Source organism: Clupea harengus, chromosome 26, assembly GCF_900700415.2.
Source record: "Clupea harengus chromosome 26, Ch_v2.0.2, whole genome shotgun sequence".
Classification (NCBI taxonomy): domain Eukaryota; kingdom Metazoa; phylum Chordata; class Actinopteri; order Clupeiformes; family Clupeidae; genus Clupea; species Clupea harengus.
The window spans coordinates 11119722-11144721 of NC_045177.1; the positions used below are offsets into that span (position 1 = coordinate 11119722).

The following is a 25000-nucleotide window of genomic DNA, read 5'->3' on the forward strand; positions in this document are numbered from 1 at the left end:
TACTCCACTTACAGCTCCTGTGCAGGGCCACAGTGTGTCTTATATACTCCACTTACAGCTCCTGTGCAGGGCCACAGCGTGTGTGTGTGTGTGTGTGTGTGTGTGTGTTTTATATACCTTACTTACAGCTCCTATGGAGGGCCACAGCGTGTTTTATAACTCTGTTATAACTACACAGTTAAAGCTTGTAACTACACATGGAAAATCAACCATCAACACCTAGATTAATATAGATGAGCAGCATTACACAATGTGGGAAGGACAAGGTGCTCTAGAGAACTATAATCTAGTGCTATAGTGCTTTAGAGAACTATAATCTAGTTTGTGCTCTTAAGGAATGGGCATCAGACAGTAAAATACATCTAATCGTCATGATTGAACTCATAAACCTGGCCGTGTGGAAAGAACCGAGATGGCAAGAAATATGTGCGTGTGCGTGTGTGTGTGTGTGTATGTGTGTGTGTGTGACTAGTCCCACCTCCACACTGACGTCCAATAGCAACACTACTAACATTCTCATTATTCTGCTTGAAAACACAGCAGACATCGAAGACAATTAAATAAATACGCCAATGTCTAAATGGAATCTGATCCATCTAAGTGTGCTCTAATCTGCACTTAATAGCTTTTCTTTCAGGCTCCGTGAGTCTGCGCTGTAATGCAGGAGAGCCCATAATCAGGAGGCCTGCTCACTCGCTCGCTCTCTGGCCAATGGACTGCAGCTGCTCAATAAGCACCAAGGGCAGTCAGGGTGATGATGTACAGACGGGATGACTTTGGAATTGAATCCTTAACTATACTTCAGCACTGAATCCTGAAATATTCACAAAGATTTCAAACATTATGCTGTGGTAAAGGAGAGATTTCACAATTACATGTGAACAATTCCACAATTAAAGTGGATATTTTTCATTCTCTGATTTTTTTCGTCCATGTATGCCTCTGTCCCTCTCTTTCACTTTCTTTATATTTATTGCAAACCTTCCATCGCTGCCATGTGCACACACAGCTCTCTCTCTCACACGCACGCACACACACCACAGCTCTCTCTCTCTCACACACACACGCGCACGCACGCACACACGCACGCACACACACACAGCTCTCTCTCTCTCTCTCACACACACACGCACGCACACACACACAGCTCTCTCCTCTCTCTCACACACACACACACACACACAGCTCTCTCTCTCTCTCACACACACACGCACGCACACACACACAGCTCTCTCTCTCTCACACACACACACACACACACACTTGTCTTGCCGCATATGTTTGCTGTAGATGCAGTGTAGCATGGGCTGTCCTGTAAGTGATATGGCCATAACTCTCCTGGACATGAAGACAAATCTCCTTCACTCTGCGCTGTTCATCTGTGTGTCTGCCCATTGATCTCCGCTGGGATGAAGTCAAATGGCCACTCACACTCTCCAATCACCCCTAGCCATGCTGCTAGGCTTTACGCACCGAAGAGACAGACTTAGTCAAGGAGAAAATAAACTCTTTCTCTCTCTGTACGTGTGTGTGTGTCTGTGTGAGAGAGAGAGCTGTGTGTGTGTGTGTGTGTGTGAGAGAGAAAGAGAGAGAGCTGTGTGTGTGTCTGTGTGTGTGTGTGTGCGTGTGTGTGAGAGAGGGAGAGAGAGATGGAGGGAGGGAGGGAAAGAAACACAAAGAGAATAAACTTGGTGGTAGTGCGTTTCTATGCTTGCCTGCATGTGGGTGGATGTGTGGCTGAGGGGAAAACTGGCATGACACAAAACCGAAGAGACACGGAGAAGAAGGAGGGAATATTTCAAGCAGAAAGAAAGAGAGAGAGAGATGGATAAAATGAGACAGGGGGAGTGAGAGAAAAAAAGAGAGGTGTGAATCTAAAGTGGTGCAAGGTCAACAGGGACTATAAAACACCTCTCTAGTGAAAGAGCCTGTGTCCTACACACACACACACACACACACACACACACACACACACACACACACACACACACACACACACACACACACACACACACACACGCTCACACACACGCTCTCACACACACACACACACTACACACACACACACACACACACACACACACACACACACACACGCTCACACACACGCTCACACACACGCTCACACACACACACACACACACACACAGACACACACACACACACACACGCTCACACACACGCTCACACACACACACACACACACACACACACACACACACACACACACACACACACACACACACACACACACACACACACACACACACACACACACACACACACACACACACACATCTGACTCATACCCTGTGCTGAGTCATCATACTGTAAAATATCTGATTTAACTGGTCTTATGCTCTCCCTCCCCTTCTATATAATTATAGCCTTCGGCTCCTATTACTGTAGGGACAGATTCTATATCGATCATTTCATCTGATATCAAAAGAACACGCTCTCTATGACACCACCTATAGAACTACAGATAGAGCCTATTGATTAGAGCCTATTGATTAGTGTAATAGGAGTTTTTCTCGCTCGCTTTGGTACATTTCTCGAATTATCCTTAACATTTTCAAAATGGTAAGTGCATTTCTCTAAACAATTTGGGCAAACAGTACCAGATAATGTATGACCTACAAAAGCACGTAACTCAGTCGACATCAGAATGGAGTCATCATTTTACGAACATGACACTCAAAATGCTTAGTCATGTTTCAAATGTAACAGTGAACCCAGGAAGTTTTCCAAATGTTCATGTTATTGTCTATCTCTTTCACTAACGATGATTGATCATTATCACTTCAACTAGCTGAATGTTGAATGTTGTCTATGTCACTAATTTCCAGTTTGCGAGGAACAAGAGACAATAGGTCAAATCCTCTGGCCTGCCACAAACATTCTAAGTGAATCAAGTCATTTTACAGTATCCGATCACGAGACTGAGGACTGAACACCTTGTTCTCCTGCCATAGTGGCACACGCTGTTACCGCATATGTCCCTCCTGCTGGCCAGAACACCCACTCTGACTCACTGACTCAACACAGCTCCTGCGTTTAGACATCATTCAATCATATTCATATTCAATCGAGCCTTATCATCAAACGTCAACCATCAAGATTCTAAAGACAAGTCATTTATCAAATTAGTCATTAAAAATACCACGTCCATGAACCGTGACCAAGACCACTGTCATGTTCTTCAATGTCTACAAAGAATTCTCCAAATCCAATGGAATAAAGGCAAACAAATCAAAGATGAATTAGAAGAAAGTCTGTGAAAAAATGGGTTAATGAAGGGAGAAAATAGAAAAATGAAGTGGAGTGGGGAAAAAAATGAAACGATGGAGCAAGGAGGCAAGGAAGGCGAGAGAAAGATGGAGGGAGGAACGAGAATAATGGGAAAGAGAGAGTGAGAGGGGGTGATGAGAATGGAGGGAGTGAGACAGAGATGGATAAAGAGATTAGGAGAGGAAGTGGAGCGGAAAAGAAGGGAGCCAGTGGCGGGACGATTGATGAAACCACACCACTGGAGGAGTGAGAACAGTGTTTTAACCTCTTTGACCTTATCAAAGACAAACACAGCCGCCGGAATCTCAAGTGGACCTGCTCACTGGTGGAGTACACAGTAACCAAGATTCAGTCACTTTCATTACGGCACCAGTGGCTCGGATGGTCTGTTCCCTCAAGAAATCCTGCAATTCTGTCCATCTCCTGTTGGAATTCTGTGTCTACGTTCTATATTCGGCCCTAAAATGAAATGCACATTTTCCTAATGTAACATAACTCAATATGAATAATGACTACGAAAATGAATAACTCTAACATGAATAATTTCATAAGAAAATCTTATACTAATTGCAAAGGTCAAATGACATCCCAACTTTTCAGTGAGTAAATCTACATCCTCTCCCATTGTAAATCTACATTAAGAAAGACATTGAGACACTTAGCTCTGCGTCATCTAAACCCCACACAACCGCCACCAAAGAAGAACATGTCCCTCAACTGATTATGTCAGGATGACACAATGCTGTAGTCTGTTACCATCTTGTGATATCTGCCTTGCACACCCATCTTATTGTGAACCGACCATACTAGTCTGATGTCATGCATGTTTGGTGTGTGTTGGCCAATATTGAAGTGGTTGCCAAGGCGACGGTGAACATACCTCAGCCCTGGGGGAGGAGAGCAGGTCAGTTTTGGGCTTGATGGTTTTCCTGGGAGGACAGAAACAGAAAGGTTGCAACATTGTGTGTGATGTGTGGTTAACTCCGGCATTACAACACCGTATTCAGAGAGGAAGCTCCAGCTCATTTTTAGCAGTGCGCCCCACAGAACAGCTCACAGACACATGGGAAATACCAGAGTGGAGTTTCACAACATGGACACATTACTGGAACCAAGACAGAGGTTTCGACCACTGCTGCCCGAATAGCTGTCTTTGCATCATAATCACTGCGAGGGCAGAGGTATTTTATAGACTGGGCAGTATGCAATTATGATGCTAAAGTAGCTTTAATGCTCATGGCAAAGACAAGCTTAGGTGGGTGTGAGAGTGCTTATAGTGCCCAGTAGTGTTTGGAGCCAAATTGTACAGTTTCAGCATCAAGCTCCTTGCATGTGGGTGTTTGCAGAATAGTGTGTGGTGTTGTGTTGTGTAAGGGGTTCCTACACTCTGCGTGTGTGTGTGTGTGTGTGTGTGTGTGTGTGTGTGTGTGTGTGTGTGTGTGTTGTGTAAGGGGCTCCTACACTCTGCGTGTGGGGGGTCTCTGGCGCCGCAAGGCCTGTGGGTCCGGCTGGCTGTCAGACTCCGTCTTGTAGAAGAACATTCTGATCACATCATCTAGCATAACCCACGTGGGCAAACTAAGCAACCTCTGAAACACAGAAAGAGAACAAAGAGAGAGAGAGAGAGGGAGAGAGAGAGAGAGAGGGAGAGAGAGAGAGAGAGAGAGGGATTAGCATAATAATCAGGCCTTATTATCAAGTAATTAAATGTTTCATCAGTAACACAATACTGGTTTCTCAATTGGTTGTTCTCTGTGAGGAAATAGGCAGGAGAGGAAACAGAGAAGAGAAAAGAGAAGTGCGTGAGAAGGGGAACTAGGAGTCTGAATCCATTCAGCCGAAACACACGAGAGATGTACACACAGACCACAAAGAAATCACCCTTTTGAGTGGCACTTCACCTGCACTGCATACAGTAAGAGGCTTCCAGACAACTCCTCTTTAGGTGCTAGAAGACCACAGCTCTTGAAGCAAAGCACTCTCCCTCACCTTCATGTAAACGTCGAGCTCTGGGATTCGGTTTTCGGCAATCTCTTTCTTATTTCCTATGAATATCTTCCCTGCAAAGAAACAGAAAAGGCAGGAAGAGGTGATTCCCACGGATCATTTACTCAATAGCCTTAGGTATGTAGGTATGAAGACTGCAGTAAACAGCCTTTATTAGTTTGCAGTAATGAGACTTTAATTATCTGTATATATCCATAGAAACAAAACACATTTATATGTAATGAACCAAACACGTTATTAATTTAAACAGTGATATATGTTGACAGCCATATTTGTTCTAATGCCTATGCCTCCACAATGAGCTTCAATTAATCAATGTGGATTGGCATAGATCTGTGAGGGATTTAAAATATACATATTTTAAAAACTCGGGGGGGGGGGGCGGGGGGGTTGGGGGAGAGAGAAACTCCCTATGTATTCTCAGAGATTACAATTAGGCTTGCCACCAATTCAGACAAGGTCATTTCCAACTCCTGTTCAATTAAATTTAGTACCATCTTAATGCGCAATAATCTCTGTCCCTCTGTCTCTGTCGGTCTCACACTCCCTCGTCTGCTGTCTTGTGCTCATTTTGGACTAAATGAATGGCTCCCATAAGCCTAATAAACCTCACAGCCTAACTAAAACCAAAGGGGCTTTAACAAAGGAAAGTTTCAATTGATGTTTGTTGTTTTTAAAAATTATATTTTGATTGAACTTATCTTAATGTTCTTCACTGAAACAACTCCCACCACAATAAATGAACACATCAAAGGGACACACATGTGTGCACACACACACTCACACACACACTCACACACACACACACACACACACACACACACACACACACACACACACACATTACATCTCCTCAAAGAGATAGTGTAATGTTCTGAGCCATTATAACAGACCATAACACCTAAGTCAGCCATGCACCATCGTCCTGCTGTGCTGGACAGTCAAGAGAAGGCTTTACTGCGTGAAAGACATCAGATCCAGTGAAGTGAGTGGGGCCAAGAGCCTACAGACAACCAAATGAGAATCTGTGATCCGCTGCCAAACGTTGGGCTGCTGCAGTTTACTGTTATCCAATTAAGGCTGGTATTTCTGCCAGAGAGAGAGACCCCACCCAGAAGGAGTGGATGAGAGGAAAGACTGTCACAAAGAGAGAGTGAGAGAGAGTGAGAGAGAGAGAGAGAGTGAGAGAGAGAGAGAGGACCATGACAGGAGAAAAGATGTGTCGTTGATACAGCAGTGTAAAAGGATTTCCAAAGTGACTGTAATGTCAAGTATTTGTTGGAAGAACAACCCTTCATTGTACGAGGCAGAGCGTCCACAGCCTCACACACCTGCTCAAATCAGCAGGTGCTCTGCCAACTGCATACCAGAAAAGCTATCTGCTCAAGAGAGCTAGAAGGAGACCGAGAGTGAGAGACATTAAGGCCAACATGTGAGAGGACGTGAATTTCCAAAATTGTATATGTAAAGAAAGAAAAAAGAAAGAAAGAAAGAAAGTGTGAATCTCTCTGACAGCAATTTGAACCTAATCTTCCAACTCTCACGACCAGTAGTCCAAACTCCTCTCCACTCAGTCCCTCGCTCCTTTGAGCTGTCTGTCAGGTCCTTACTTCATACACTTAATACAGACTCACCATTTCCTGTCCTTCTCTGCCCTGTCACCTGTCAAAAGGCCACTTTAAAAGGACATGTGGACGCACGCAGCCCCCCTCCACTCTACATCAACATTATCTTATCTATGCAGGCCGCAATTGATTCAAGTAGATAGAAAGAGGCAGTGCAAAGCCCAGTCCACAGAGACAGCTGCCAATGCACAAACATAATTAGGTTCTCAACTGCTAAGCTAATTACTCGTGTGTACCCAGGGCTACGCAGCATCACTCTCCTCCCTCCATCCCTCCTTTCGCCTGATTTTATTAGCTCAATGTGAATACTTATTCGTCCCAACCTTCTTCCTTTCTCCTCTTCTTAACCGCCCGGTCCTTGACTCCCTCCAAGTGTACCTTACTTTCAGGACATGCCTATAAGAGCCCTTTTTTGGAACGTACTGTTGAACCTTTCTGAATATGACCAAGGTTAGAACCACTAATAACATCATACTGGTTTGGTGCCACTTGGTGCTCCCACTGAGCCTCAGCAGAGGCATGGCGGTTGGAGGCTTTAAATGGTGAAGAACTTCTACACACACCTGGCGGGGGGGGGGAGAGTGCACGTGTAAGAGAACGTATACACACACCTGGCAGGGGGGGGGGGGGGAGTGCACGTGTAAGAGAACGTATACACACACCTGTGAGGGGGGGGGGGGGAGAGTGCACGAGTAAGAGAACGTATACACACACCTGGCAGGGGGGGAGAGTGCACGTGTAAGAGAACTTCTACACACACCTGGCAGGGGGGGGAGAGTGCACGTGTAAGAGAATGTATACACACACCTGGCAGGGGGGGGAGAGTGCACGTGTAAGAGAATGTATACACACACCTGGCAGGGGGGGGAGAGTGCACGAGTAAGTTTGAGCTCCCAGCTTAAGCTCCATCCTCTGGTGCAGGCTGAAGAACTGGCTGTAGCGTCGGTAAATCAGGTACTTACTACCACCCTTAGTCTTCACACTTATCACAAATTGCTAAGAAAATTAGCGGCCAAAGAGAGAGAGAGAGAGAGAGAGAAGGAAAAAAGAAAGAGAGAGAGAGACAGAGAAAGAGAGAATGACCACATGTTAGTGACCTCATTTAAATAGAGAATGACTAAACTGGTAATTATTTACAGAAAATTAACAGAATAATTACATAGTAGACAATGAACCCCTTCTTTTCCACAATGTCTGCTATGGTTGCACTGATGGGGATGTTATCTGGAAGCTGATCAAAATCACTGGGAGGGAGAGAGGGAATTTTTAGAAACTTTTTAGAAATATTCAGAACATTTATGAAAATGATTCAAATGACAACTCACAAACCATAAAAGAACACGAGTGCATCACCACCTCATCTCTTAACCAATTAAAACTGTATGGATTAAATACATTTCTTTCGTAGAACATCAGTCAGACACAAATATCAACTGAGTTCCTAAAATAAGGGGAACGATTGAGCTTCTCCGCTTGGACAATGCCTGCAGCTTCGTTGATTAAAACTTTGAATACTGCCGAAGACTACTATAAGAACTACAAATGTCCGTTGGGCTAACAGTACACATACAAAAATGCAAGGTGAAAATATAGTACAACATAATAAATACTTCAGAGCCGTTTTCGAACTTTTCAACAGGTAGTCGCCTACACACAATTGGCAATGCGTTCGTAAACTCAGATATTTTCTTGTTAAGTTAAGTTACCAGTGTATCCTACACAATCGACATTTTTTTCCCGTGACTATGTATGTAGACTCCAATGACAGCAACAGGCAAACAATGACATCTTCCTTACCTTTCATCGCGCAGTTGGCGCGAGAGCGCCATGTTACCCGGAGGATTTGTTTCCTACGCCGAGGTAAAGGTAAAAAGGAAATAACAAAAGAAAGCTATGCCAGGAGAGAGATCAGTTAGTGTGGTGAGTCAACTCTTCAGGACACAGATGTCGCTCTTCGTGCAACTTAAAAACCAGGAAGCGAAATTTCAGAAGATGAAGTGAGAGGGGCATATGTTTTATGCATTCATATTCATATTAGCCTAGTTTTTTTTTACCTGCTAGGGTTCATGGCTTGTTTATAGGCTTGGTAGCTTAATATAGCTTGGATATCCTGGAAGGACTAATTAAGTGAAACACGTAGTGTTAGAAAGCTTTACAAGTTCCCAAGCGTATATACTGATTCACTATGTGTCTGATTGTATGACCATTGACTACATTTCCTATTTTTATTTTCTGTTGAAAAAAGGTCATATGTGGTGGCATCAGATCAAAGTCAGTTGTGACTGTGAAATCATCTCCTACACCTCCAAAGTCAGTCAATAAAAACCTATTGATAACCTCCTTATCTTCAAGTTTTACAGTCCTGTCCTCCCCTGCATGCTATTGAAACATCAGCTGGGTTGTGGGTTGAGAGTGTACCTGAGGTGAAAGGTGACACATCACCACCAACGTTTTCATAATAGTCGTGAGGTGAACCGCCCTCCTCAAAATCTTGAATTCTGAATGGTCAACATTGGAAATAATCCCAGGTGTGTTACTGTAAGTCAACTGGTACAGAGAAGTGCTCATAAGACCATGGTCTTGCTGCAATACCCAGGGAGAACACATTGTGATTCAAAATGTAGATCTGCACTATATTGTAAGAAGCTTTTCATAAAACCATCTCCTAAATGTATACATTTGTTGTGACACCACGAGAGCCCCAAATGCCTTCAAAATTGATAATCAAATAATATTTGGCTTCTTATGGTATGTCTATGTAGCAATCCATGTGTGATTCACACAAACTAGTGCAATGATTCAGTTCAGTCAAAAATTATTCCAAGTGTAAGTTATTTCATGTCAATCAAATAATAAGTGAAAGATGGTTACATACTTGCACCACAGAGTCCAAATATGGGCACGGCAGAGCAACCCTCCCCAAATTCAACGACCCATAGGCAACAACAACCATTAACTCATATGACAATGACCAAAACACTTTTGTTTACTTAGGCTTAAAATAAAAAAGCATGGCAATGCCAATGTCATTTAATTACATTATCGGGGATATTGAATTAAAGGTGCAGTCTGCGACTCTAATCCAATAATATTACACTTTTGTTCAAATTCAGGAAATCGCTCTTCACTGTCCTCTAGCTGTCCATCCAGTGTGCACGCTCAAAAAGATTCTGGTGAAGATCATCTATCGTTCCTTCCATTACAAAATATTCAGTGTTAGTTGTCATGGTAACCAGAAAGTGGCCTTTGATTCAACATGATAATGAAAGTGAAAGTGGGCTACAGTACCTGCTATGTGGGTTGGAAAGGCCATGAGTTGGATATACCAAGCGCACGAGACTACCAACCCTGAACTTTGAACTCTCCAAGATAAACATGCCTTCCGGTGCAGAGGGAATACTGATAGTAAGCAGGACTCCTGGCCCAAACAAACTTTGGGGGCGTAAGCTGAGAGATATGTGGACGAACAATTCTTTATTTGGGGCTCAACTGGAAGCCAAGCCTTCACAACCCACTTCTGATTGCTGTGCCACGATGTCTCCACCAGATGGCAATACTGAGGGGTCTTTTCTTGATCCGAAATTCAGTGTCCAGGGTGTTAGTTTTAGGGCCAGTTCAAATACAGAACACCGGATATTCACTAGTTCACAATTTGATCTGACTAGCCATTATTTTCAAATATATTCTGTTCTGTTGTGTTATGGAATATCTAGTGATACTGCTCTTGGACAGGGAGATAGCATTACTGTTGAGCAGTATGGGGAAGCTCCTCTGAAAGCATAGCTTTGCAAACAATCAATTACTTCACACTGGGAAAAGTTGAACTACCGCAAACCTGCCCGAGGGAGATATCTAGTTTGGTTAACTTAAGTAGTTACAAAAAAATACACTCAATCGAGTTTATTTCAGAAAGTACCCAACTTGTTCATAAGGTCATTCATAAACCAAAAAAAAAAATACCCCACTATTCATGGGAAAGTACAAAGACTGTCAGCTTCAACTTTTTTAGATAGTATGAGCAGCTTGAATGCTAGGCATAGATCAGGATCAGGATGAAAGAGAAAGGGGGTGGGGCTGGTTAAAAGGTGTTCATTACAGTAGAGAAGCAATGGTGAAATGAAAAAGAAAATGATTCCTTTCCTTTCATGGCCCAAAATTGGTTGTACTTTTAATAGTTAACTACACAAAAATGTAACTTTTTGTATCACTATGCAAATATAAATGTAGTTGAACTATCAGCAAGCTACTGCAAAATGTAGTTAAACTACTATTTGAATCACGTGGAGTTCACTACTCCCCACACTGCTGGTGGGGGATTTGTATATGGATGTGTGGGTGGGTGGGTGTTTTGTGGGCTTAGCTATTTCTGTCCCTACAATAAAGCCTTACCTTTCCAAGACAAGACTCCACACACCAAAGCTATCCCACCAAGTGGCAGCAAGTGTGACCTTAATACACGCAGGCGAATCTTACGACACTACTGTTCAGGACGCATTTAACTCCAAGGGCATGGCAGCTGGGAGATTTTTTTTTGCTCATGATCGTGCGAAGAGTGAAGGATGATACTTTGTACATGTACAAATGAGTGTGTGCATGTCTGTGTGTGCGTGTGTGTGTGTGTGTGTGTGTGTGTGTGTATGTGTGTGTGTGTGTGTGTGTGTATGTGTGTGTGTGTGTCCACTTTTGCAGCTTGCCACTTCAATGAATGGTGTGAGTGTCATGATAAGGACACAGGGCTGTGCCAAAAAAACAAAAAAAAACCTGATTGACGGACAGGCGGCACACTGTGATAACATACACATGGTTATGTTCACAATGTTGACACCATGTCCCTCTAGAAATCTGAGGAGAGATAGAATGACTGAAAAACAGTTGAAGGATGAGATTGACACTGATACATTTGGAGCGCACATTGTTCAGGGTACAACATGGCAGCAGCAGTTGAAACGATCTGTTACACTACCTCATAGACTACTTCTCTTCCTTGTTTTGTTATAACTGAATGGACAGCTAGTTCGTGGGTATTACTCCTATTTTATTAATATGGCATTAATATGGCATTATAATTGGAATGGATAGTCAATGGCATGGCTGTCCTTGTTGCACAAATGATTTGCAGGGGCGACAGTGGTACAGGAGGTAAAGAAGTCGTTTAGTAATCAGAAGGGTGCTAGTTCGATTCCCTGTCGAAGTGTCCTTGAGCAAGACACTGAACCCCTAATTGCTCCTGATGTGCAGTGTGCCATCAGTGTAAATGTAAAATGTGTATACATTGTAAGTCGCACATATGTAAGTCGCTTTGGATAAAAGCGTCTGCTAAATGTTACAGTATGGCAAAAAAGAATAGTTCAAGCATCGATAGTCTGATTAAAGTAAGGTTCATTGGGTTCTATTTTCAGTTGGTCCTAATGGATATTCACCTTTATTTCAGGAACAGTCATGCCATTGACTTTCCATTCAAATTCTAATGCCATTTCTATAAAATGGGATTAATACCCACGAATGAGCTGTCTCGTATTAGAGAAATGATAACCTGCACACACACAGAGGCTGACACTCACACAGAAACACACAGAACCCCCCCCCCACACACACACACACACAGACACAGACAGACAGAGACAGACACGCAGCTGTGGTCCATAACTGTCTGCTATGCGGTCTCCCATTTTGCACCTGTTTTAGGGAGAGATCCAAACACCTGCTGTAATACTACTAGAACAGTAGCAGTAGCAGTAGCAGTCCAGTCTCCTTTCTTCTCTTCCAGTCTCACTCTCTCTCTCACTCTCTCTCTCACTCTCTCTCCCACTCTCTCTCTCACTCTCTCTCTCACTCTCTCTCTCTCTCCCGCTCTCTCTCTCTCTCCCACTCTCTCTCACTCTCTCTCTCTCACTCTGTATCTATCTTCCTCTGTGCTGATTATTTATTTGTATCTCCATGTGTCATTCCGTTTCTGGCTTTTTAAATGGAGGATTACATAAGAAGAACATTTGTTTTGGCCGATACAACCTTTCTGTTTAACCCTATACCCCCATTAACTCAGGAACTCAAATAACTGTTATGAGCTTAGGAAGGCGCGATATGGTCTATTAATATGGGATATTATCATCTAAAACATTTAACATTATCAACATTTCTGACCGCGTCCCAGTCCTTCCTGTCCTGTGCGGTTCGTCTCCCCATTATTGGTCCATCCGCCTCGTCCTCTGTGTGTCCCTCTCTTCACATCGGATAGATGATATTGGATAGATGTTGGTAGGTTGGTTTGCGTATCTGTTTCCAGTGCTATTTATGTCCTTCTGTGTCCTCCCTCTCTCCTTTTTCTCTCACTCTCATTCTCTCTCTCCCTGTTCTCCTCAATCTCTCTCTCCTCTTTTCTCCTCCAAAGCCCATACCAAATGTGTCCACAGGAAAGTGCTGAGGTAGGGAAATGTGATAGGGGTCATTAGAAAATAGTGTGGCCCTCTCTAGGCACCCTGGACACAGGGGGGCAGAGAGCACAGTTGAGACTACCCCGAGGGAGGAAGAGTCCTCTTTATCAGCTTTTACTTGTCCTTAAACTCAACGGACCTTAAAACTGACTCCTCTTTATCAGCTTTTACTTGTCCTTAAACTCAACGGACCTTAAACTGTCACTAAGGAGTACTAGTTCTACTAATTGCGATCATCCTTAGACCCATGCTGCTTTACAGACAATGAAAATATACATGTAAAGGTTTTTAGAACTCGTGGAAGAGTTGGGCCTGAAATTGAGATGGACTTTCTTTGAGTTCCCTCCCTTTACTTTGCTTTTTCATCCACTGTGAAGAACCAAGCGTCTACACGTCTATGTATTATATGTACTGAAATGTCCACCCCCCTCAATAGATTTATTGAGCTATTCTACTTCGACAGTGTTATTTCTGCAAAGTACCTCACAGCATGCTATTATGTTACGAATAGTGATTATCTTCTGTTATTTCTGGCCACAGTCTATTTCTTTATTCACTATATGTTCGCCTCACCATTCCATTGTGAGTGAAAAAGAAGGGCAGAGAACTGTTCTTTGGTCACCTAGGGTTGTGACTGAGTTCTGATTTCTACCGCACTGCACTCGGTCCTCAGGGCCTCTTTAAAAAGAAAGCTACCTCTGAAGCAGCTCTGGGGACCGGCTCTATATTAGCTAAGCTCCAGGGTTCATCAAATTACTGGCCTCGTTTTCTCCTCCCTCCTCCCATTATTTCATCTTTCATCTTCCCTTGACATTCACAGACACGTTCCTCATCGCCATGGAAACATAATATCAATATTAAAGGCAAATAAGGGCTTGATCAAAGAGAGCCATACATTAGGATGTGTGTTACTACTTGGGATGTATTGTGGACATGTGTTGTGTTGTGTTGTGTTGGATTGTATTGGATTGCAGACACACATAGTGCGCTGGCGGAACATTGAGCGAGCAGAGAGGAAAAAGGCAGAGGCGAAAAGAAGGCGTATGTAGGACAAGAACTTGATATCACTTTGTGAGTTCCAGGGCTTGAAATGAATACCCTCCCCCTTGCCAAATGTGGGTGAAAATGGGCAGCTATAAAGTTTGCTACCTCCCAGCCTTTTTTGGTGTTTGTTTGAGTTTTTTTTATGAAGAAATTAAAAAGTATGGGTCATTTATTTCAGTAGAAATACAGTAGTATATTGTAGGCCTGATTTACAGGCTATTTCTGTAACTAATATATGACCTGCCTGTTCTCTACAGCTAGTCTAAGACCTGTACCTATAAATCCATTTTTTTTATGGTGCCAGAGGATGTCTCCAGATCCCTCAGCGCTATATGTGTCTAAGACGTAGTGATGCCTTTATGGCCACCATTTACTGCAAGGTATGTTGGTGAAGCTGTGGAATGGAACAGGACCCATCTGTCATATGTGGTGAGGTGACTGGGTGTCAGGTGGAGGTCCCCTCCCAACCAGTGAACTTGAGGAAAGGTGTGGACACAAACGCACACATCACAGCATGACAGTGTGTCGCTCCAATGTCAAGAGACTGCACCCACACACCGGCACGCACACCATTGAATTTGGCCCGTGGCCTTTGTTGCCAACGGCTCAGAGAAAGGATTTGTCATTTGAGTTTAGTTCACAGAAAGAGAGATAAAGTGAGGATAGAAACTAACCTCCTGTGAGAGGAGGGTGATGGAAAGAGAGAGAGAAAAAGAGAGAGAGAATGAGAGAGATAGAGGGTCTTAGAATGAGAGAGATGCTTGTAAGGTGTATATAAGAAAACAACATGGAGAGGACCATGGAAATGTGAGAGATGAAAGGCCAATCATCCTGAGATGTGTTGGAGCACAGGGGTCAGTTCTGTTGCTATACAGTTTTATTTATGTGTCTATTTTAATGGGGATATGCGTGGGAGTCAGTTTCAGCAGGGATTTAGCAATGGTAGTCTGAGAGGGGTATTAAAACAGGTGTATGTGAGGGTGTGGCATTCGGACAATTTAGACACTTTTATTGTTTTTGGTGCTATACAAATAAAACGGAATTGAATTGAATGAGGGTAAGGCTGAAGACTGTTGTCTTGTAGTATGTCTTATTTTCAGCTGTTCTTGTGAGTTCTTTTCAACCACAGAAATGTGGCGCCACCGGTAAAACACGTTCGATGAGAATGATGTGAAGAGGAAGAGAGAGAGAGGCATAGAGAGGAAATGATCAAATGACGAGTGGTGAAAGGCAAACGACTTCTGAGAGGGATGTGAGCTGACTGCCAAAGATCAGATTCTAATGCTCTTGAGAAAGGGATCTGTATAAATGGATAGAGGAGGACAGAAAACAGAGGGAGGTGAAAAAAGAAAGAGAGAGAGCATGGGGATGGGAACACTAATGGTAAAGATGAAAGAGCATAACAGTGATCAGAGAATCAACAGTGCAGAGTTAGGGATTCTTGGGCAGTAGCTAGGTAGAGCTCAGGAGAAAGAAGGCAGGAGTGGGGGGTTGATTATTAATAGTGCAGTGGTTACTCTGGAGCCACACTGTGTGTGTGTGTGTGTGTGTGTGTGTGTGTGTGTGCGTCACACCTTCCCTCTGTCCTGGGCCGGGACCCTCTGCATCTCCTTAAATAGGGTCCAGGGTGGACCAGGGTATATAAGACAAACAGTGGACCCCCTCCAGCCTACCTCTGTTTCATTCTCTCTCCTCCTCTCACTCTCCATCCTTGTGTCTCTCCACATCCCTCATCGAGCAGGTAAGACTGGGGTCAAACTCAAGCAAAGCCTGGGGGTTCTAAATGACTGAGAGGACTTCTAGGGTCAGGATATGGACGAATCATTTTATTTAAATGTCATTTGTGGGGAATGACTGAAAATCTAGTTACAGCAGTGTCATCAGACTGGCATGGGATTTATCATTGGCTGATCTCAATACTCACTTTTCAATTTAATTTGAATAATTAATTGTCAGAGGCAATATTGATAAAAAAATGTCTTGAGACCTAAATCATTACTACAGCTGAGACACAACTTATATTTGTTTATTTAATCTTAAAATAAAGATATGTGGTTGGTACTCTGACATAAATTTTATTGTTATTTGATTGTTTAAACATATTGAATGAAAGCAATTTCTTGTGACAAACAAACACTTTTATATAAAATTAATATGTTAAGTTATTTAATTATATATTAATTATTATGATATTAGCCAAATGTTCACTATGTGATATTGTGACATAAAGTAATATCTTAAATTTGTTGCCAAATTCCCTACAAGTGTGAACTACATTATGCAACATAATTTATACTGCAAAATAGCTCTTGTCATCACTGGTGCCGCTGAAATAAATCATGAAGATTAGCACAATCTCATGTTAGGGGATGATTAATGGTCAAATTGCCACCGTTATGAACATTTTCTAACACAAAGTTGTAAAAATATAAAAATGAAGTGATATATCTGATATTAATCACAATTAAATAAACCAACCTATATCCGAACTATTGTATATTTATGATAATGAATGATATGAAGGTTATTTGTATTTTAAAATGTAATACTTGTAATATCACTCAAATGCTTTAATATGCAGTTTATTCACAATATAAATGCTCTTCTTAATGATGCTGCAGCAGTAGCTAATGGACCTGTGGTCAGATGACCCGGTCGGAAGAGTGTTTGTTGGAGTCAAACACTGAGTTCTCTGGAGAGGGTATCACCCCCACGCTGCCAAGAGACTCCAAATGTCACGAAAGTTTATCCTCTGATCTCAGCGTTGGTTTACGTGTACACATACATATGCAGAACACATTCACACACACACACACACACACGCACGCCAAACACACACACATCTAGACAGAGGGATAGAGTTTCTTGTACAGCATAACACATTCTATAGAGATCTTTTTTCTGCCCTACCCAACACTCACACTTCAGGAACTTCACTTCACCACAGACACACAGACACACACATACACAGAGACACACAGACACACACACACACACACACACACACACACACACACACACACACACACACACACACACACACACACAGCTGTACTTCATTGACTGTAAATACTCAATGGTATTTGAGCTGAAGCAGCTCAGACGTTAGAGGCCACACTAAGGACTCTGCCCTGTGATTTCAGCTTTACCAACGCAGCGTACAGCAGAGACAACAGGGATGTAAGCAACTGCAATCCAATCCACTTAAAAGGAGTATGCTTTCTCAGGGTTACTTAAGTTCCAAACCGATTGGCCTTGTTCATTAATGACTGTGCTCTTCAACTGACCGTGGCCTTGTTTTTTTTTTTTATACCAAAATAACCAGGTGGCATAGTGAAGACATCTCATGAGTAACCTGAGGCACTGCCATCGACTGTGTTTGGCTTTCGATCTCAGTTGTTCAAAGGGAAAAGTCATGCTGAAACCCACAAATAAGGAAACGGGACAGGAAGGAGAGGGAAGCAAGCTCTCCGGGTTCCATTAGCAGCTGTCTGTGCTGATAAGAGTAATTGGAGTGAAGGATGTGTACTGTTTCAGAGGCAAGGGTACAGCCACTCATGCTTGTGTAACGGTGCCAGGGAAACGGGATGGGATTACTCCTGCTGTTTCCTTGAATTACTGAGGATCTGAAGTACTTTGCTGTACTGCAAGGTGCCTTTACAATGGCTCCATTCATTGGGTAAAAGATAACATGCATACAGGTTTACCTTCCAAATATCATACTCCTTTTCACAAGAAGTCTGCCGGTATAGTAAATAGGGAAGGGTCTGGTTTCTGAAATGAATGTTTCACATGCGCACACACACTGCATACACAGGAGATCATGGACACCACGTGCGCGGTGAAATGATTGCAGTCATTTTAAATCCAGTGACTGTGTGGGCACTTACGTGTGTCTGTGTGTGTGTGTGTGTGTGTGTATGTGTGTGTGTGTGTGTGTGTGTCGGTCCCTCAGCAGTGTTGGGGTGCCAATGGAACCCTCCAGAAAGGATGAATAGTTTGGCAGGTCTAAAGGCATCACTAACACACACACACACAGACATCATCAGGATATGATGAACAGTAGAAGAGATCTGGTAGAGCTCACTATTGGTCTGTAAGAACATGTCATACAGCATCAAGGGCAGTGGAAAGGCCCACAGAGCAGAGGCCAGGCTGGAGACTTGTAGAAGAGGCAGAGAAAACAAGGAAGGAAAAGCATGACATGTTTGTAAAATGCAAAATACAAAAAGAAAAGGACAGCCACTTGGAATCAATCCCAGCAGAGTTGTTTACAGGCTGCACAGGAAAGAAAAAAAAAATCAAATGAAGTTGGCAGTGCTGCTTGGATGAGGTGCCACTGTGTCTAAATGTGTTCACACACACTCATGGGCCTACATGCGTGCCATTTCTCTGGCACAGGCATGAAGAACACTCAGTCAATTCTGATGTTTAATTTAGCACTGCATCCCAGCACAGGTCTAATGTTTGCCAATCACTCAAAAACGTATGCTACTGTTGCAATATATATATAGCGTGTGTCATAGTTCTGGAAATATCTGTGTGATTGTATCTTCAAGGTGAAATAGGTTGCATTGTCTGTAAGAAATAAAACATGACAAACTGCAATATAGGACATAGTCTTCACAGCAAATGACCGTTACAAACCACTTGTTCAAATTGTGCACAAATGGAACAGTACCCTAAAATATTTGGAGCATAGTCTCATAGTTTTACAGTCTCCCATTCAGTACCCCACGAGAACATCTTCTGTATTTAGCAATGGTTACGCTGCCAAGTTAACCCCTCAACTTTAAACAGCTTTTCTCGTTTCCTTCCTTCATTCTTGTTTTTTTTCAGCTGTCAAGATGGCGATGAAAGACCTGTTGACAGAAGAGAACATCAAGAAGGCCATGGATGCATTCAAGGGTAAGACTGCCTGCTCCTTTCTGCTGAGCCCTCACATCAACGGATGACAGATTTCATTAATTAATTAAATAATGAAATGGATAGATAGATAGATAGATAGATAGATAGATAGATAGATAGATAGATAGATAGATAGAGTACTTTATTTATCCTGCTGCTGCCAAGGAACTGGTAGAAGATATGCTACATTTTGCTGCACATATTAAAGGAGCTTTAGGAGCTAAGCTTCCTAAAGAAGTAGAGTGTGCCCTGTTCCTTCCTGTAGACAGCCCTTAATGTTCCATCTCCAGTCCAGTCTGTTGTCATGGTGAGCGCCCAGGTATCAGTAGCCCCCACCTCCTCCACCTCTCCTCCCAGGTATCAGTAGCCCCCACCTCCTCCACCTCTCCTCCCAGGATGGATATAGTGTTCAGCTTAGTCCTGGTCCCCTACAGCCATCTCCTTCAGCTTGGTCACGTTTAAGAGGAGGTAGTTGTTCCCAAACCATGGCACAAAACGGTCCACCAGTTCCCTGTACCGCCACTGACAACCCCCCTACAACTGCAGAGTCATTATTCTGCAGATGACAGGACTGAGTTGTATTGGAAGTCAGAGGTATATTGGGTGAGGAGGAAAGATGGGAGTGTAGTCCCCTGCGGTGCTCCTGTGTCCTCCTCAGACAGGCATCCCCTCAGCCGCACTAACTGTGCTGTCCGTCAGGTAGTCAATAGCCCAGGAGGTCGTGTAGGCATCTACCTCCATCTTTTGGAGCTTCTCATGCAGCAGTGGTGACAGTGGTGAGAGTGGGGGCGACAGTGGTACAGGAGGTAGAGAAGTCGGTTAGTAATCAGAAGGTTGCTAGTTCCATTCCCTGTCGAAGCGTCCTTGAGCAAGACACTGAACTCCTGATGTGCAGTGTGCCATCAGTGTAAAATGTAAAATGTGTATACATCCTTGTAAGTCGCTTTGGATAAAAGTGTCTGCTAAATGACTAAATGTAAATGTAAAGGCACTGGAGAAATCAAAGAACATGATCCTCACAGTGCTGCCTGCTTTGGTCAGGTGAGAGTGGGCTCACTGAAGCAGGTAGATGATGGTGTCTTCAACTCCAACCTCTGGGCGGTAGGCACACTGCAGGGGGGTCCTGAGAGGTGGTCACCTGAGGTCTGAGATGCACCAATATCAGTCTCTCCAGGACCTTTATGATGTTGATGTGATGTGTTGTTAGGGCAACCAGTCTTTAGTCATTGAAGACATCTCAGGTACTGGAACAAGGTGCCTGCAACGAGTGCTGACTTCTGTCCTTGCCGGTTTGTTCATGTTTATTATTTGCTAAGTATGTAATGTCCTGGATGTCTTTGAGGCTGATTAATAAATATTAATATTAATATATTCCTTCTACCCTGAACAGCGGCGGACTCTTTTGACTATAAGAAGTTCTTTGACATGGTGGGATTGAAGGCCATGTCTGCTGACAGCGTCAAGCAGGTCTTCAAGCTGCTGGACGTCGACGAGAGTGGCTACATTGAGGAGGAGGAGCTCAAGTGAGAAACGACAGACAAAAACACACAAACTAGCATATGCTAATACATTGCTTGGTCTTCAAGGAATCACATGACAGTCAAATAATCACCAGCAACTTTAAACACATTCAAACATATATACTTACTCCCAGGCCCATTGTGTGTCCTGCTCAGGCCCTCCATAATGCACTCCCACACTGAGCAAACCTCATATTAATCCTTATACAAATGCACACACACACACACACACACACACACACACACACACACACACACACACACACACACACACACACACACACACACACACACACACACACACACACACACACACACACACACACAATCACACACACACACACACACACACACACACACACACACACACACACACACACACACACAATGCAGTGTTGTGACTTGTCACACCCAAACTGTACACAAACTCATGAACTGTGTGCAAACAGGCACCACTGAAGCCTTTTTCTTTGACACACTCTATTTGGCAGGGAGGTCAGAGCTGTACTTCAAAGTGCCGCCCCCGTGAATCAGCTTTAGAAGCTGCCTTCTCTCCATACTTTAATGCCATTTTCCCAATCAGCCTTCAAGGGCGCAGAGTGATACGAGCACCACTTGCAGGAGATCAATATTGATCACCCTCACAGTGAGGGCATTTCAGCTTGACACACACAGTCAATCTCTCCCTCAGCCTCCCGGTATTAGCCTCTACAGACTGCGTTCATCACCGGGAATAACTGTCTGTCAGCGGGCAGTGCCAAGCCTCTCAGATGGTTGCCAGGTTGGTCGCGGATGGCAGCTTTAGAGGGTGCGATGTAAAACCCCCAAACTTGTTCTGGTTTTGTTCCAGGTTTGTACTGAAGGGCTTCTCCTCAGAGGGCAGAGACCTGACTGATAAGGAGACCCAAACATTCCTGTCAGCTGCCGACAAGGATGGAGACGGAAAGATCGGCATCGATGGTGAGACTCCTGCCTGTGTTTCCATGTTTCCATGTCTGCTAAAGGGACATACGTCCTATCTGTGTTTCCATGTCTGCTAAAGGCACATACGACCTGTCTTAGTGTCCATGTCTGCTAAAGGGACATACGTCCTGCAGTCATTTCTTTATCTGCATTGTTTGTCTTCTTTTTCACATGACTTCTGAATAATTCACTTTTTTTTTTAATTGTTTCATATTTTTTCCAGAGTTTGAGGCCTTGGTACATGAGTAACAGGCATATCCCTGGCCGCCCTATTGGCCGCCTCCTCCCTCCCCCTCCCCTGAACCCCACCTCTCTGACCCCACCTGACCCCTGTCCTCCCCTCTGGACCTCCTGGTATGGAGTGAGAGCCACCACCACCGGAGAGCTTCAACAGGGGGCGACAGAGAGGCAGCACCCACCAACACACCTCTCTATTTATTCCACCCCCTTTTTATACAAGCACTCTGTACGTGTTGACGTCTTTGATTTAAAAGTACACTATGATTTCATTTTGCTCACCTGAACCTGGGTCTACCTATTGTTGTCTTGTCACAAACACTGGTCATTCTCTAGCATCCCTCCATCCTCGTCTCTCTTCCCCTCTATTCCGTCCATGACTCCCCCTCTCCCGCCCCCCCCCCCCCCCCCCCTCCTGAGTGATTAAATATGCCAATAAAGGAAGATGATAAAGAGGAGCTCCAGTTATGAAGAGAGGAATGAACCCAAGGAGAAATAAAACCATGTCTTGAGTACACAGATATTTTTCATTTGTTTTAATGGCCGCACTAACAGTTGATGGGATGTGAGTTTCTACTGTCTCCACACACTGGTCAGAGCACACCTCAGAACACAAAAGGGCCATGGCTTACGATATCTTTTTTTTTTTTTTTAAGATTTATTTTTGGGCTTTTTGGCCTTTAATCGATAGTCTTAGTGAAGAGTGGGACAGGAAATGAGAGGGAGAAAAGGCGGGGAGTGGACAGGAGAAATGACATCAGGCCAGAATCGAACCTGTGTCCTCCATGGGCCTCAAGCCCGAATGTGATTGGGGCTACTGGTTGCGCCACAGTGCCCCCCATGGCTTACGATATTTTATTACAGTTCTTCACTATTCAAACAGAGGTTGCAAGTCTGCATCATTAAAGTCTTGGTTAGCAAAGTGTGCAACAGATGTTTTAAAAAGTAGCAGTCAAACAGAAACCTACCAAACTCTCGAAAACCTACCAACACTTTCAAAAGCACACCTACATAACTATGTACATTCCATATCTAAAGGTAATGGTAAATATTTCACTTAATCACTTAAAAGTGCTCCTCATATCAACAATTCCAAAGAAATCAAATTCCTCTCATTTTTGGGGGGATATTGCAGCTAATCAATGCAGGTGATCCAGAGTCATTGAATCCGTGGGCCAGATCGGTCATTGGTGGACGTCGGGCGAAGCTTCACCGTGGCAAACGGGTTGGTGCCCCTGTGAGAACACAATAAAGAAGAAGAGCCGAGTGAGGGAAGAGGAACGAGCGTACATGTATCCATCAACCACACAGACACACCCAGAGCTCCCTCACCTTGGGAAGAGCGGGTTTTCTGGTAGCAGCCCATGAGGACTAGATCTCTGAAATATATAACGTGTTTTGCACACAGACACAGTTACACACACACAGTTACACACACACACATACAGTGGTAAAAGGTGATATAGTATTACTTATCAATTATTATGAATTAATATATCAATTAGTATTACAAATGACAACAACAAGTTACAACAAACGACTAAACGTTATATATACAGAATAATAATAATAATAATAATTTATTTTATTTGTAATGCACTCTTCATTCAAAAGAATCTCAGAGTGCCAACATATTAGAAACTAACTATAATAATACAATAAAATAAAAATGAATTAACATAAGCATAATAGAAAACTTTTTAACATACAGAATAGATTGGTCCTGGCCCATACGTACCCCAGAGCTGGAGTCGGTGTCCCTCTCGGGGAGTGAGGAGGTGGGTTTCAGCTCCATGGGTGTCTTAGGAGGAGGAGGAGGAGGAGGTGGGGGAGGAGGCGGGGCAGGGGGGGAGACGTCGAAGCCTTTGTTGACGGGTTTGCTGTCAAAATGAGACACCGCCCTCCTATCAGGCAACGGAGAGCCTGGACGGACATCCACAGAGGCCCTTCGAAGGGGGGTGACAGGGGGTGGGATTTCACTGTAGCTTTTCTGATTGATGGTCTTGCTTTCGTAGGAGAACTTCTCAGGAAGGGGAGACACCGGACGGATGTCCACTGAGCTCCTTCGAGAAGGTGTGGTTGGGGCGGGGATTTCTCTCCTGGCGTACACTTGCTCTGATTGGTCGGTCGCATCAAAAATATTGTTCATGCTGTGGCTTCGCACAGAGGCCCCACTACAGATATAAAAGGTCAAGAGGTCACAGAGGGCAGACAAACTCAACCCAAAACAATAGTGGAGCTGACTGAGTTCAACTGCAGGGGCCAGTTGAGCTGATTGCACTATCAATGCTGACTGAGTTCAACTGCAGGGGCCAGTTGAGCTGATTGCACTATCAATGCTGACTGAGTTCAACTGTAGGGGCCAGTTGAGCTGATTGCACCATCCATGCTGACTACATTGTTTCAGGTCCAAGGAGCCTCTCACCTTAAGCCCAAGGGCTGGAGGAAGTCCTCAGCTGGGGCCACATAACCAGCAGGGAACCACCCCTGTCTGCAGTGGGGGAAGGCCAGGACACACAATGAGATCTAAATACATCAGAGTGAAAAGACTCTGCTACTCACCATAAAGTAGCGAAATACACCAACATTCATAAATACATACACATGACCCCCAACTGCTCTCGGGGCACTGCGGCTGGAGTGGCTGCTCTGTGCTCCTAGTGTGTGTGTGTGTGTGTGTGTGTGTGTGTGTGTGTGTGTGTGTGTGTGTGTGTGTGTGTGTGTGTGTGTGTGTGTGTGTATGTGTTTGTGTGTGTGTGTGTGTGTGTGTGGTCACTGCTCCTAGCCTGTGTGTGTGTGTGTGGTCACTACTCCTAGTGTGTGTGTGTATGTGTTCCTTGCCAATGGATGGGTTGAATGCAGTCTTTTAAATGAAGGGGATTAATAAAGTATCTAAAATAAAGTATGTATGTTCCATAAAAATCTAATTCATGACAATGACATTGTAAGCATTTTGATCTGCCATCTTGTTCTA

The 25000-nt window shown here is 43.7% G+C and overlaps 3 protein-coding genes across 3 annotated transcripts in view; 1 reads left to right on the forward strand and 2 right to left on the reverse strand.

Annotated features, from left to right (window-relative positions):
- Positions 1 to 8926, reverse strand: part of ncf4 (neutrophil cytosolic factor 4) — a 21172-nt gene extending 12246 nt beyond the window's left edge. The window contains exons 1-6 of the mRNA XM_031563871.2: positions 8721 to 8926; positions 8083 to 8167; positions 7778 to 7919; positions 5281 to 5351; positions 4753 to 4880; positions 4172 to 4220 (exon numbers count right to left, since the gene is read on the reverse strand). Of these exons, the coding sequence (XP_031419731.1) occupies positions 4172 to 4220; positions 4753 to 4880; positions 5281 to 5351; positions 7778 to 7919; positions 8083 to 8167; positions 8721 to 8752 (507 nt within the window). The 5' untranslated portion in view covers positions 8753 to 8926. The remainder of the gene's footprint in view (positions 1 to 4171; positions 4221 to 4752; positions 4881 to 5280; positions 5352 to 7777; positions 7920 to 8082; positions 8168 to 8720) is intronic.
- Positions 1 to 22545, forward strand: part of pvalb7 (parvalbumin 7) — a 29856-nt gene extending 7311 nt beyond the window's left edge. Inside the window, exons 2-5 of the mRNA XM_031563872.2 lie at positions 19238 to 19306; positions 20697 to 20829; positions 21677 to 21786; positions 22013 to 22545. Coding sequence (XP_031419732.1) covers positions 19246 to 19306; positions 20697 to 20829; positions 21677 to 21786; positions 22013 to 22038 — 330 coding nt within the window. The 5' untranslated portion in view covers positions 19238 to 19245 and the 3' untranslated portion in view covers positions 22039 to 22545. The remainder of the gene's footprint in view (positions 1 to 19237; positions 19307 to 20696; positions 20830 to 21676; positions 21787 to 22012) is intronic.
- A 5-nt stretch (positions 22546 to 22550) lies between these two features.
- Positions 22551 to 25000, reverse strand: part of baiap2l2b (BAR/IMD domain containing adaptor protein 2 like 2b) — a 9361-nt gene continuing 6911 nt past the window's right edge. Inside the window, exons 11-14 of the mRNA XM_031563983.2 lie at positions 24452 to 24517; positions 23765 to 24200; positions 23359 to 23405; positions 22551 to 23261 (exon numbers count right to left, since the gene is read on the reverse strand). Coding sequence (XP_031419843.1) covers positions 23186 to 23261; positions 23359 to 23405; positions 23765 to 24200; positions 24452 to 24517 — 625 coding nt within the window. The 3' untranslated portion in view covers positions 22551 to 23185. The remainder of the gene's footprint in view (positions 23262 to 23358; positions 23406 to 23764; positions 24201 to 24451; positions 24518 to 25000) is intronic.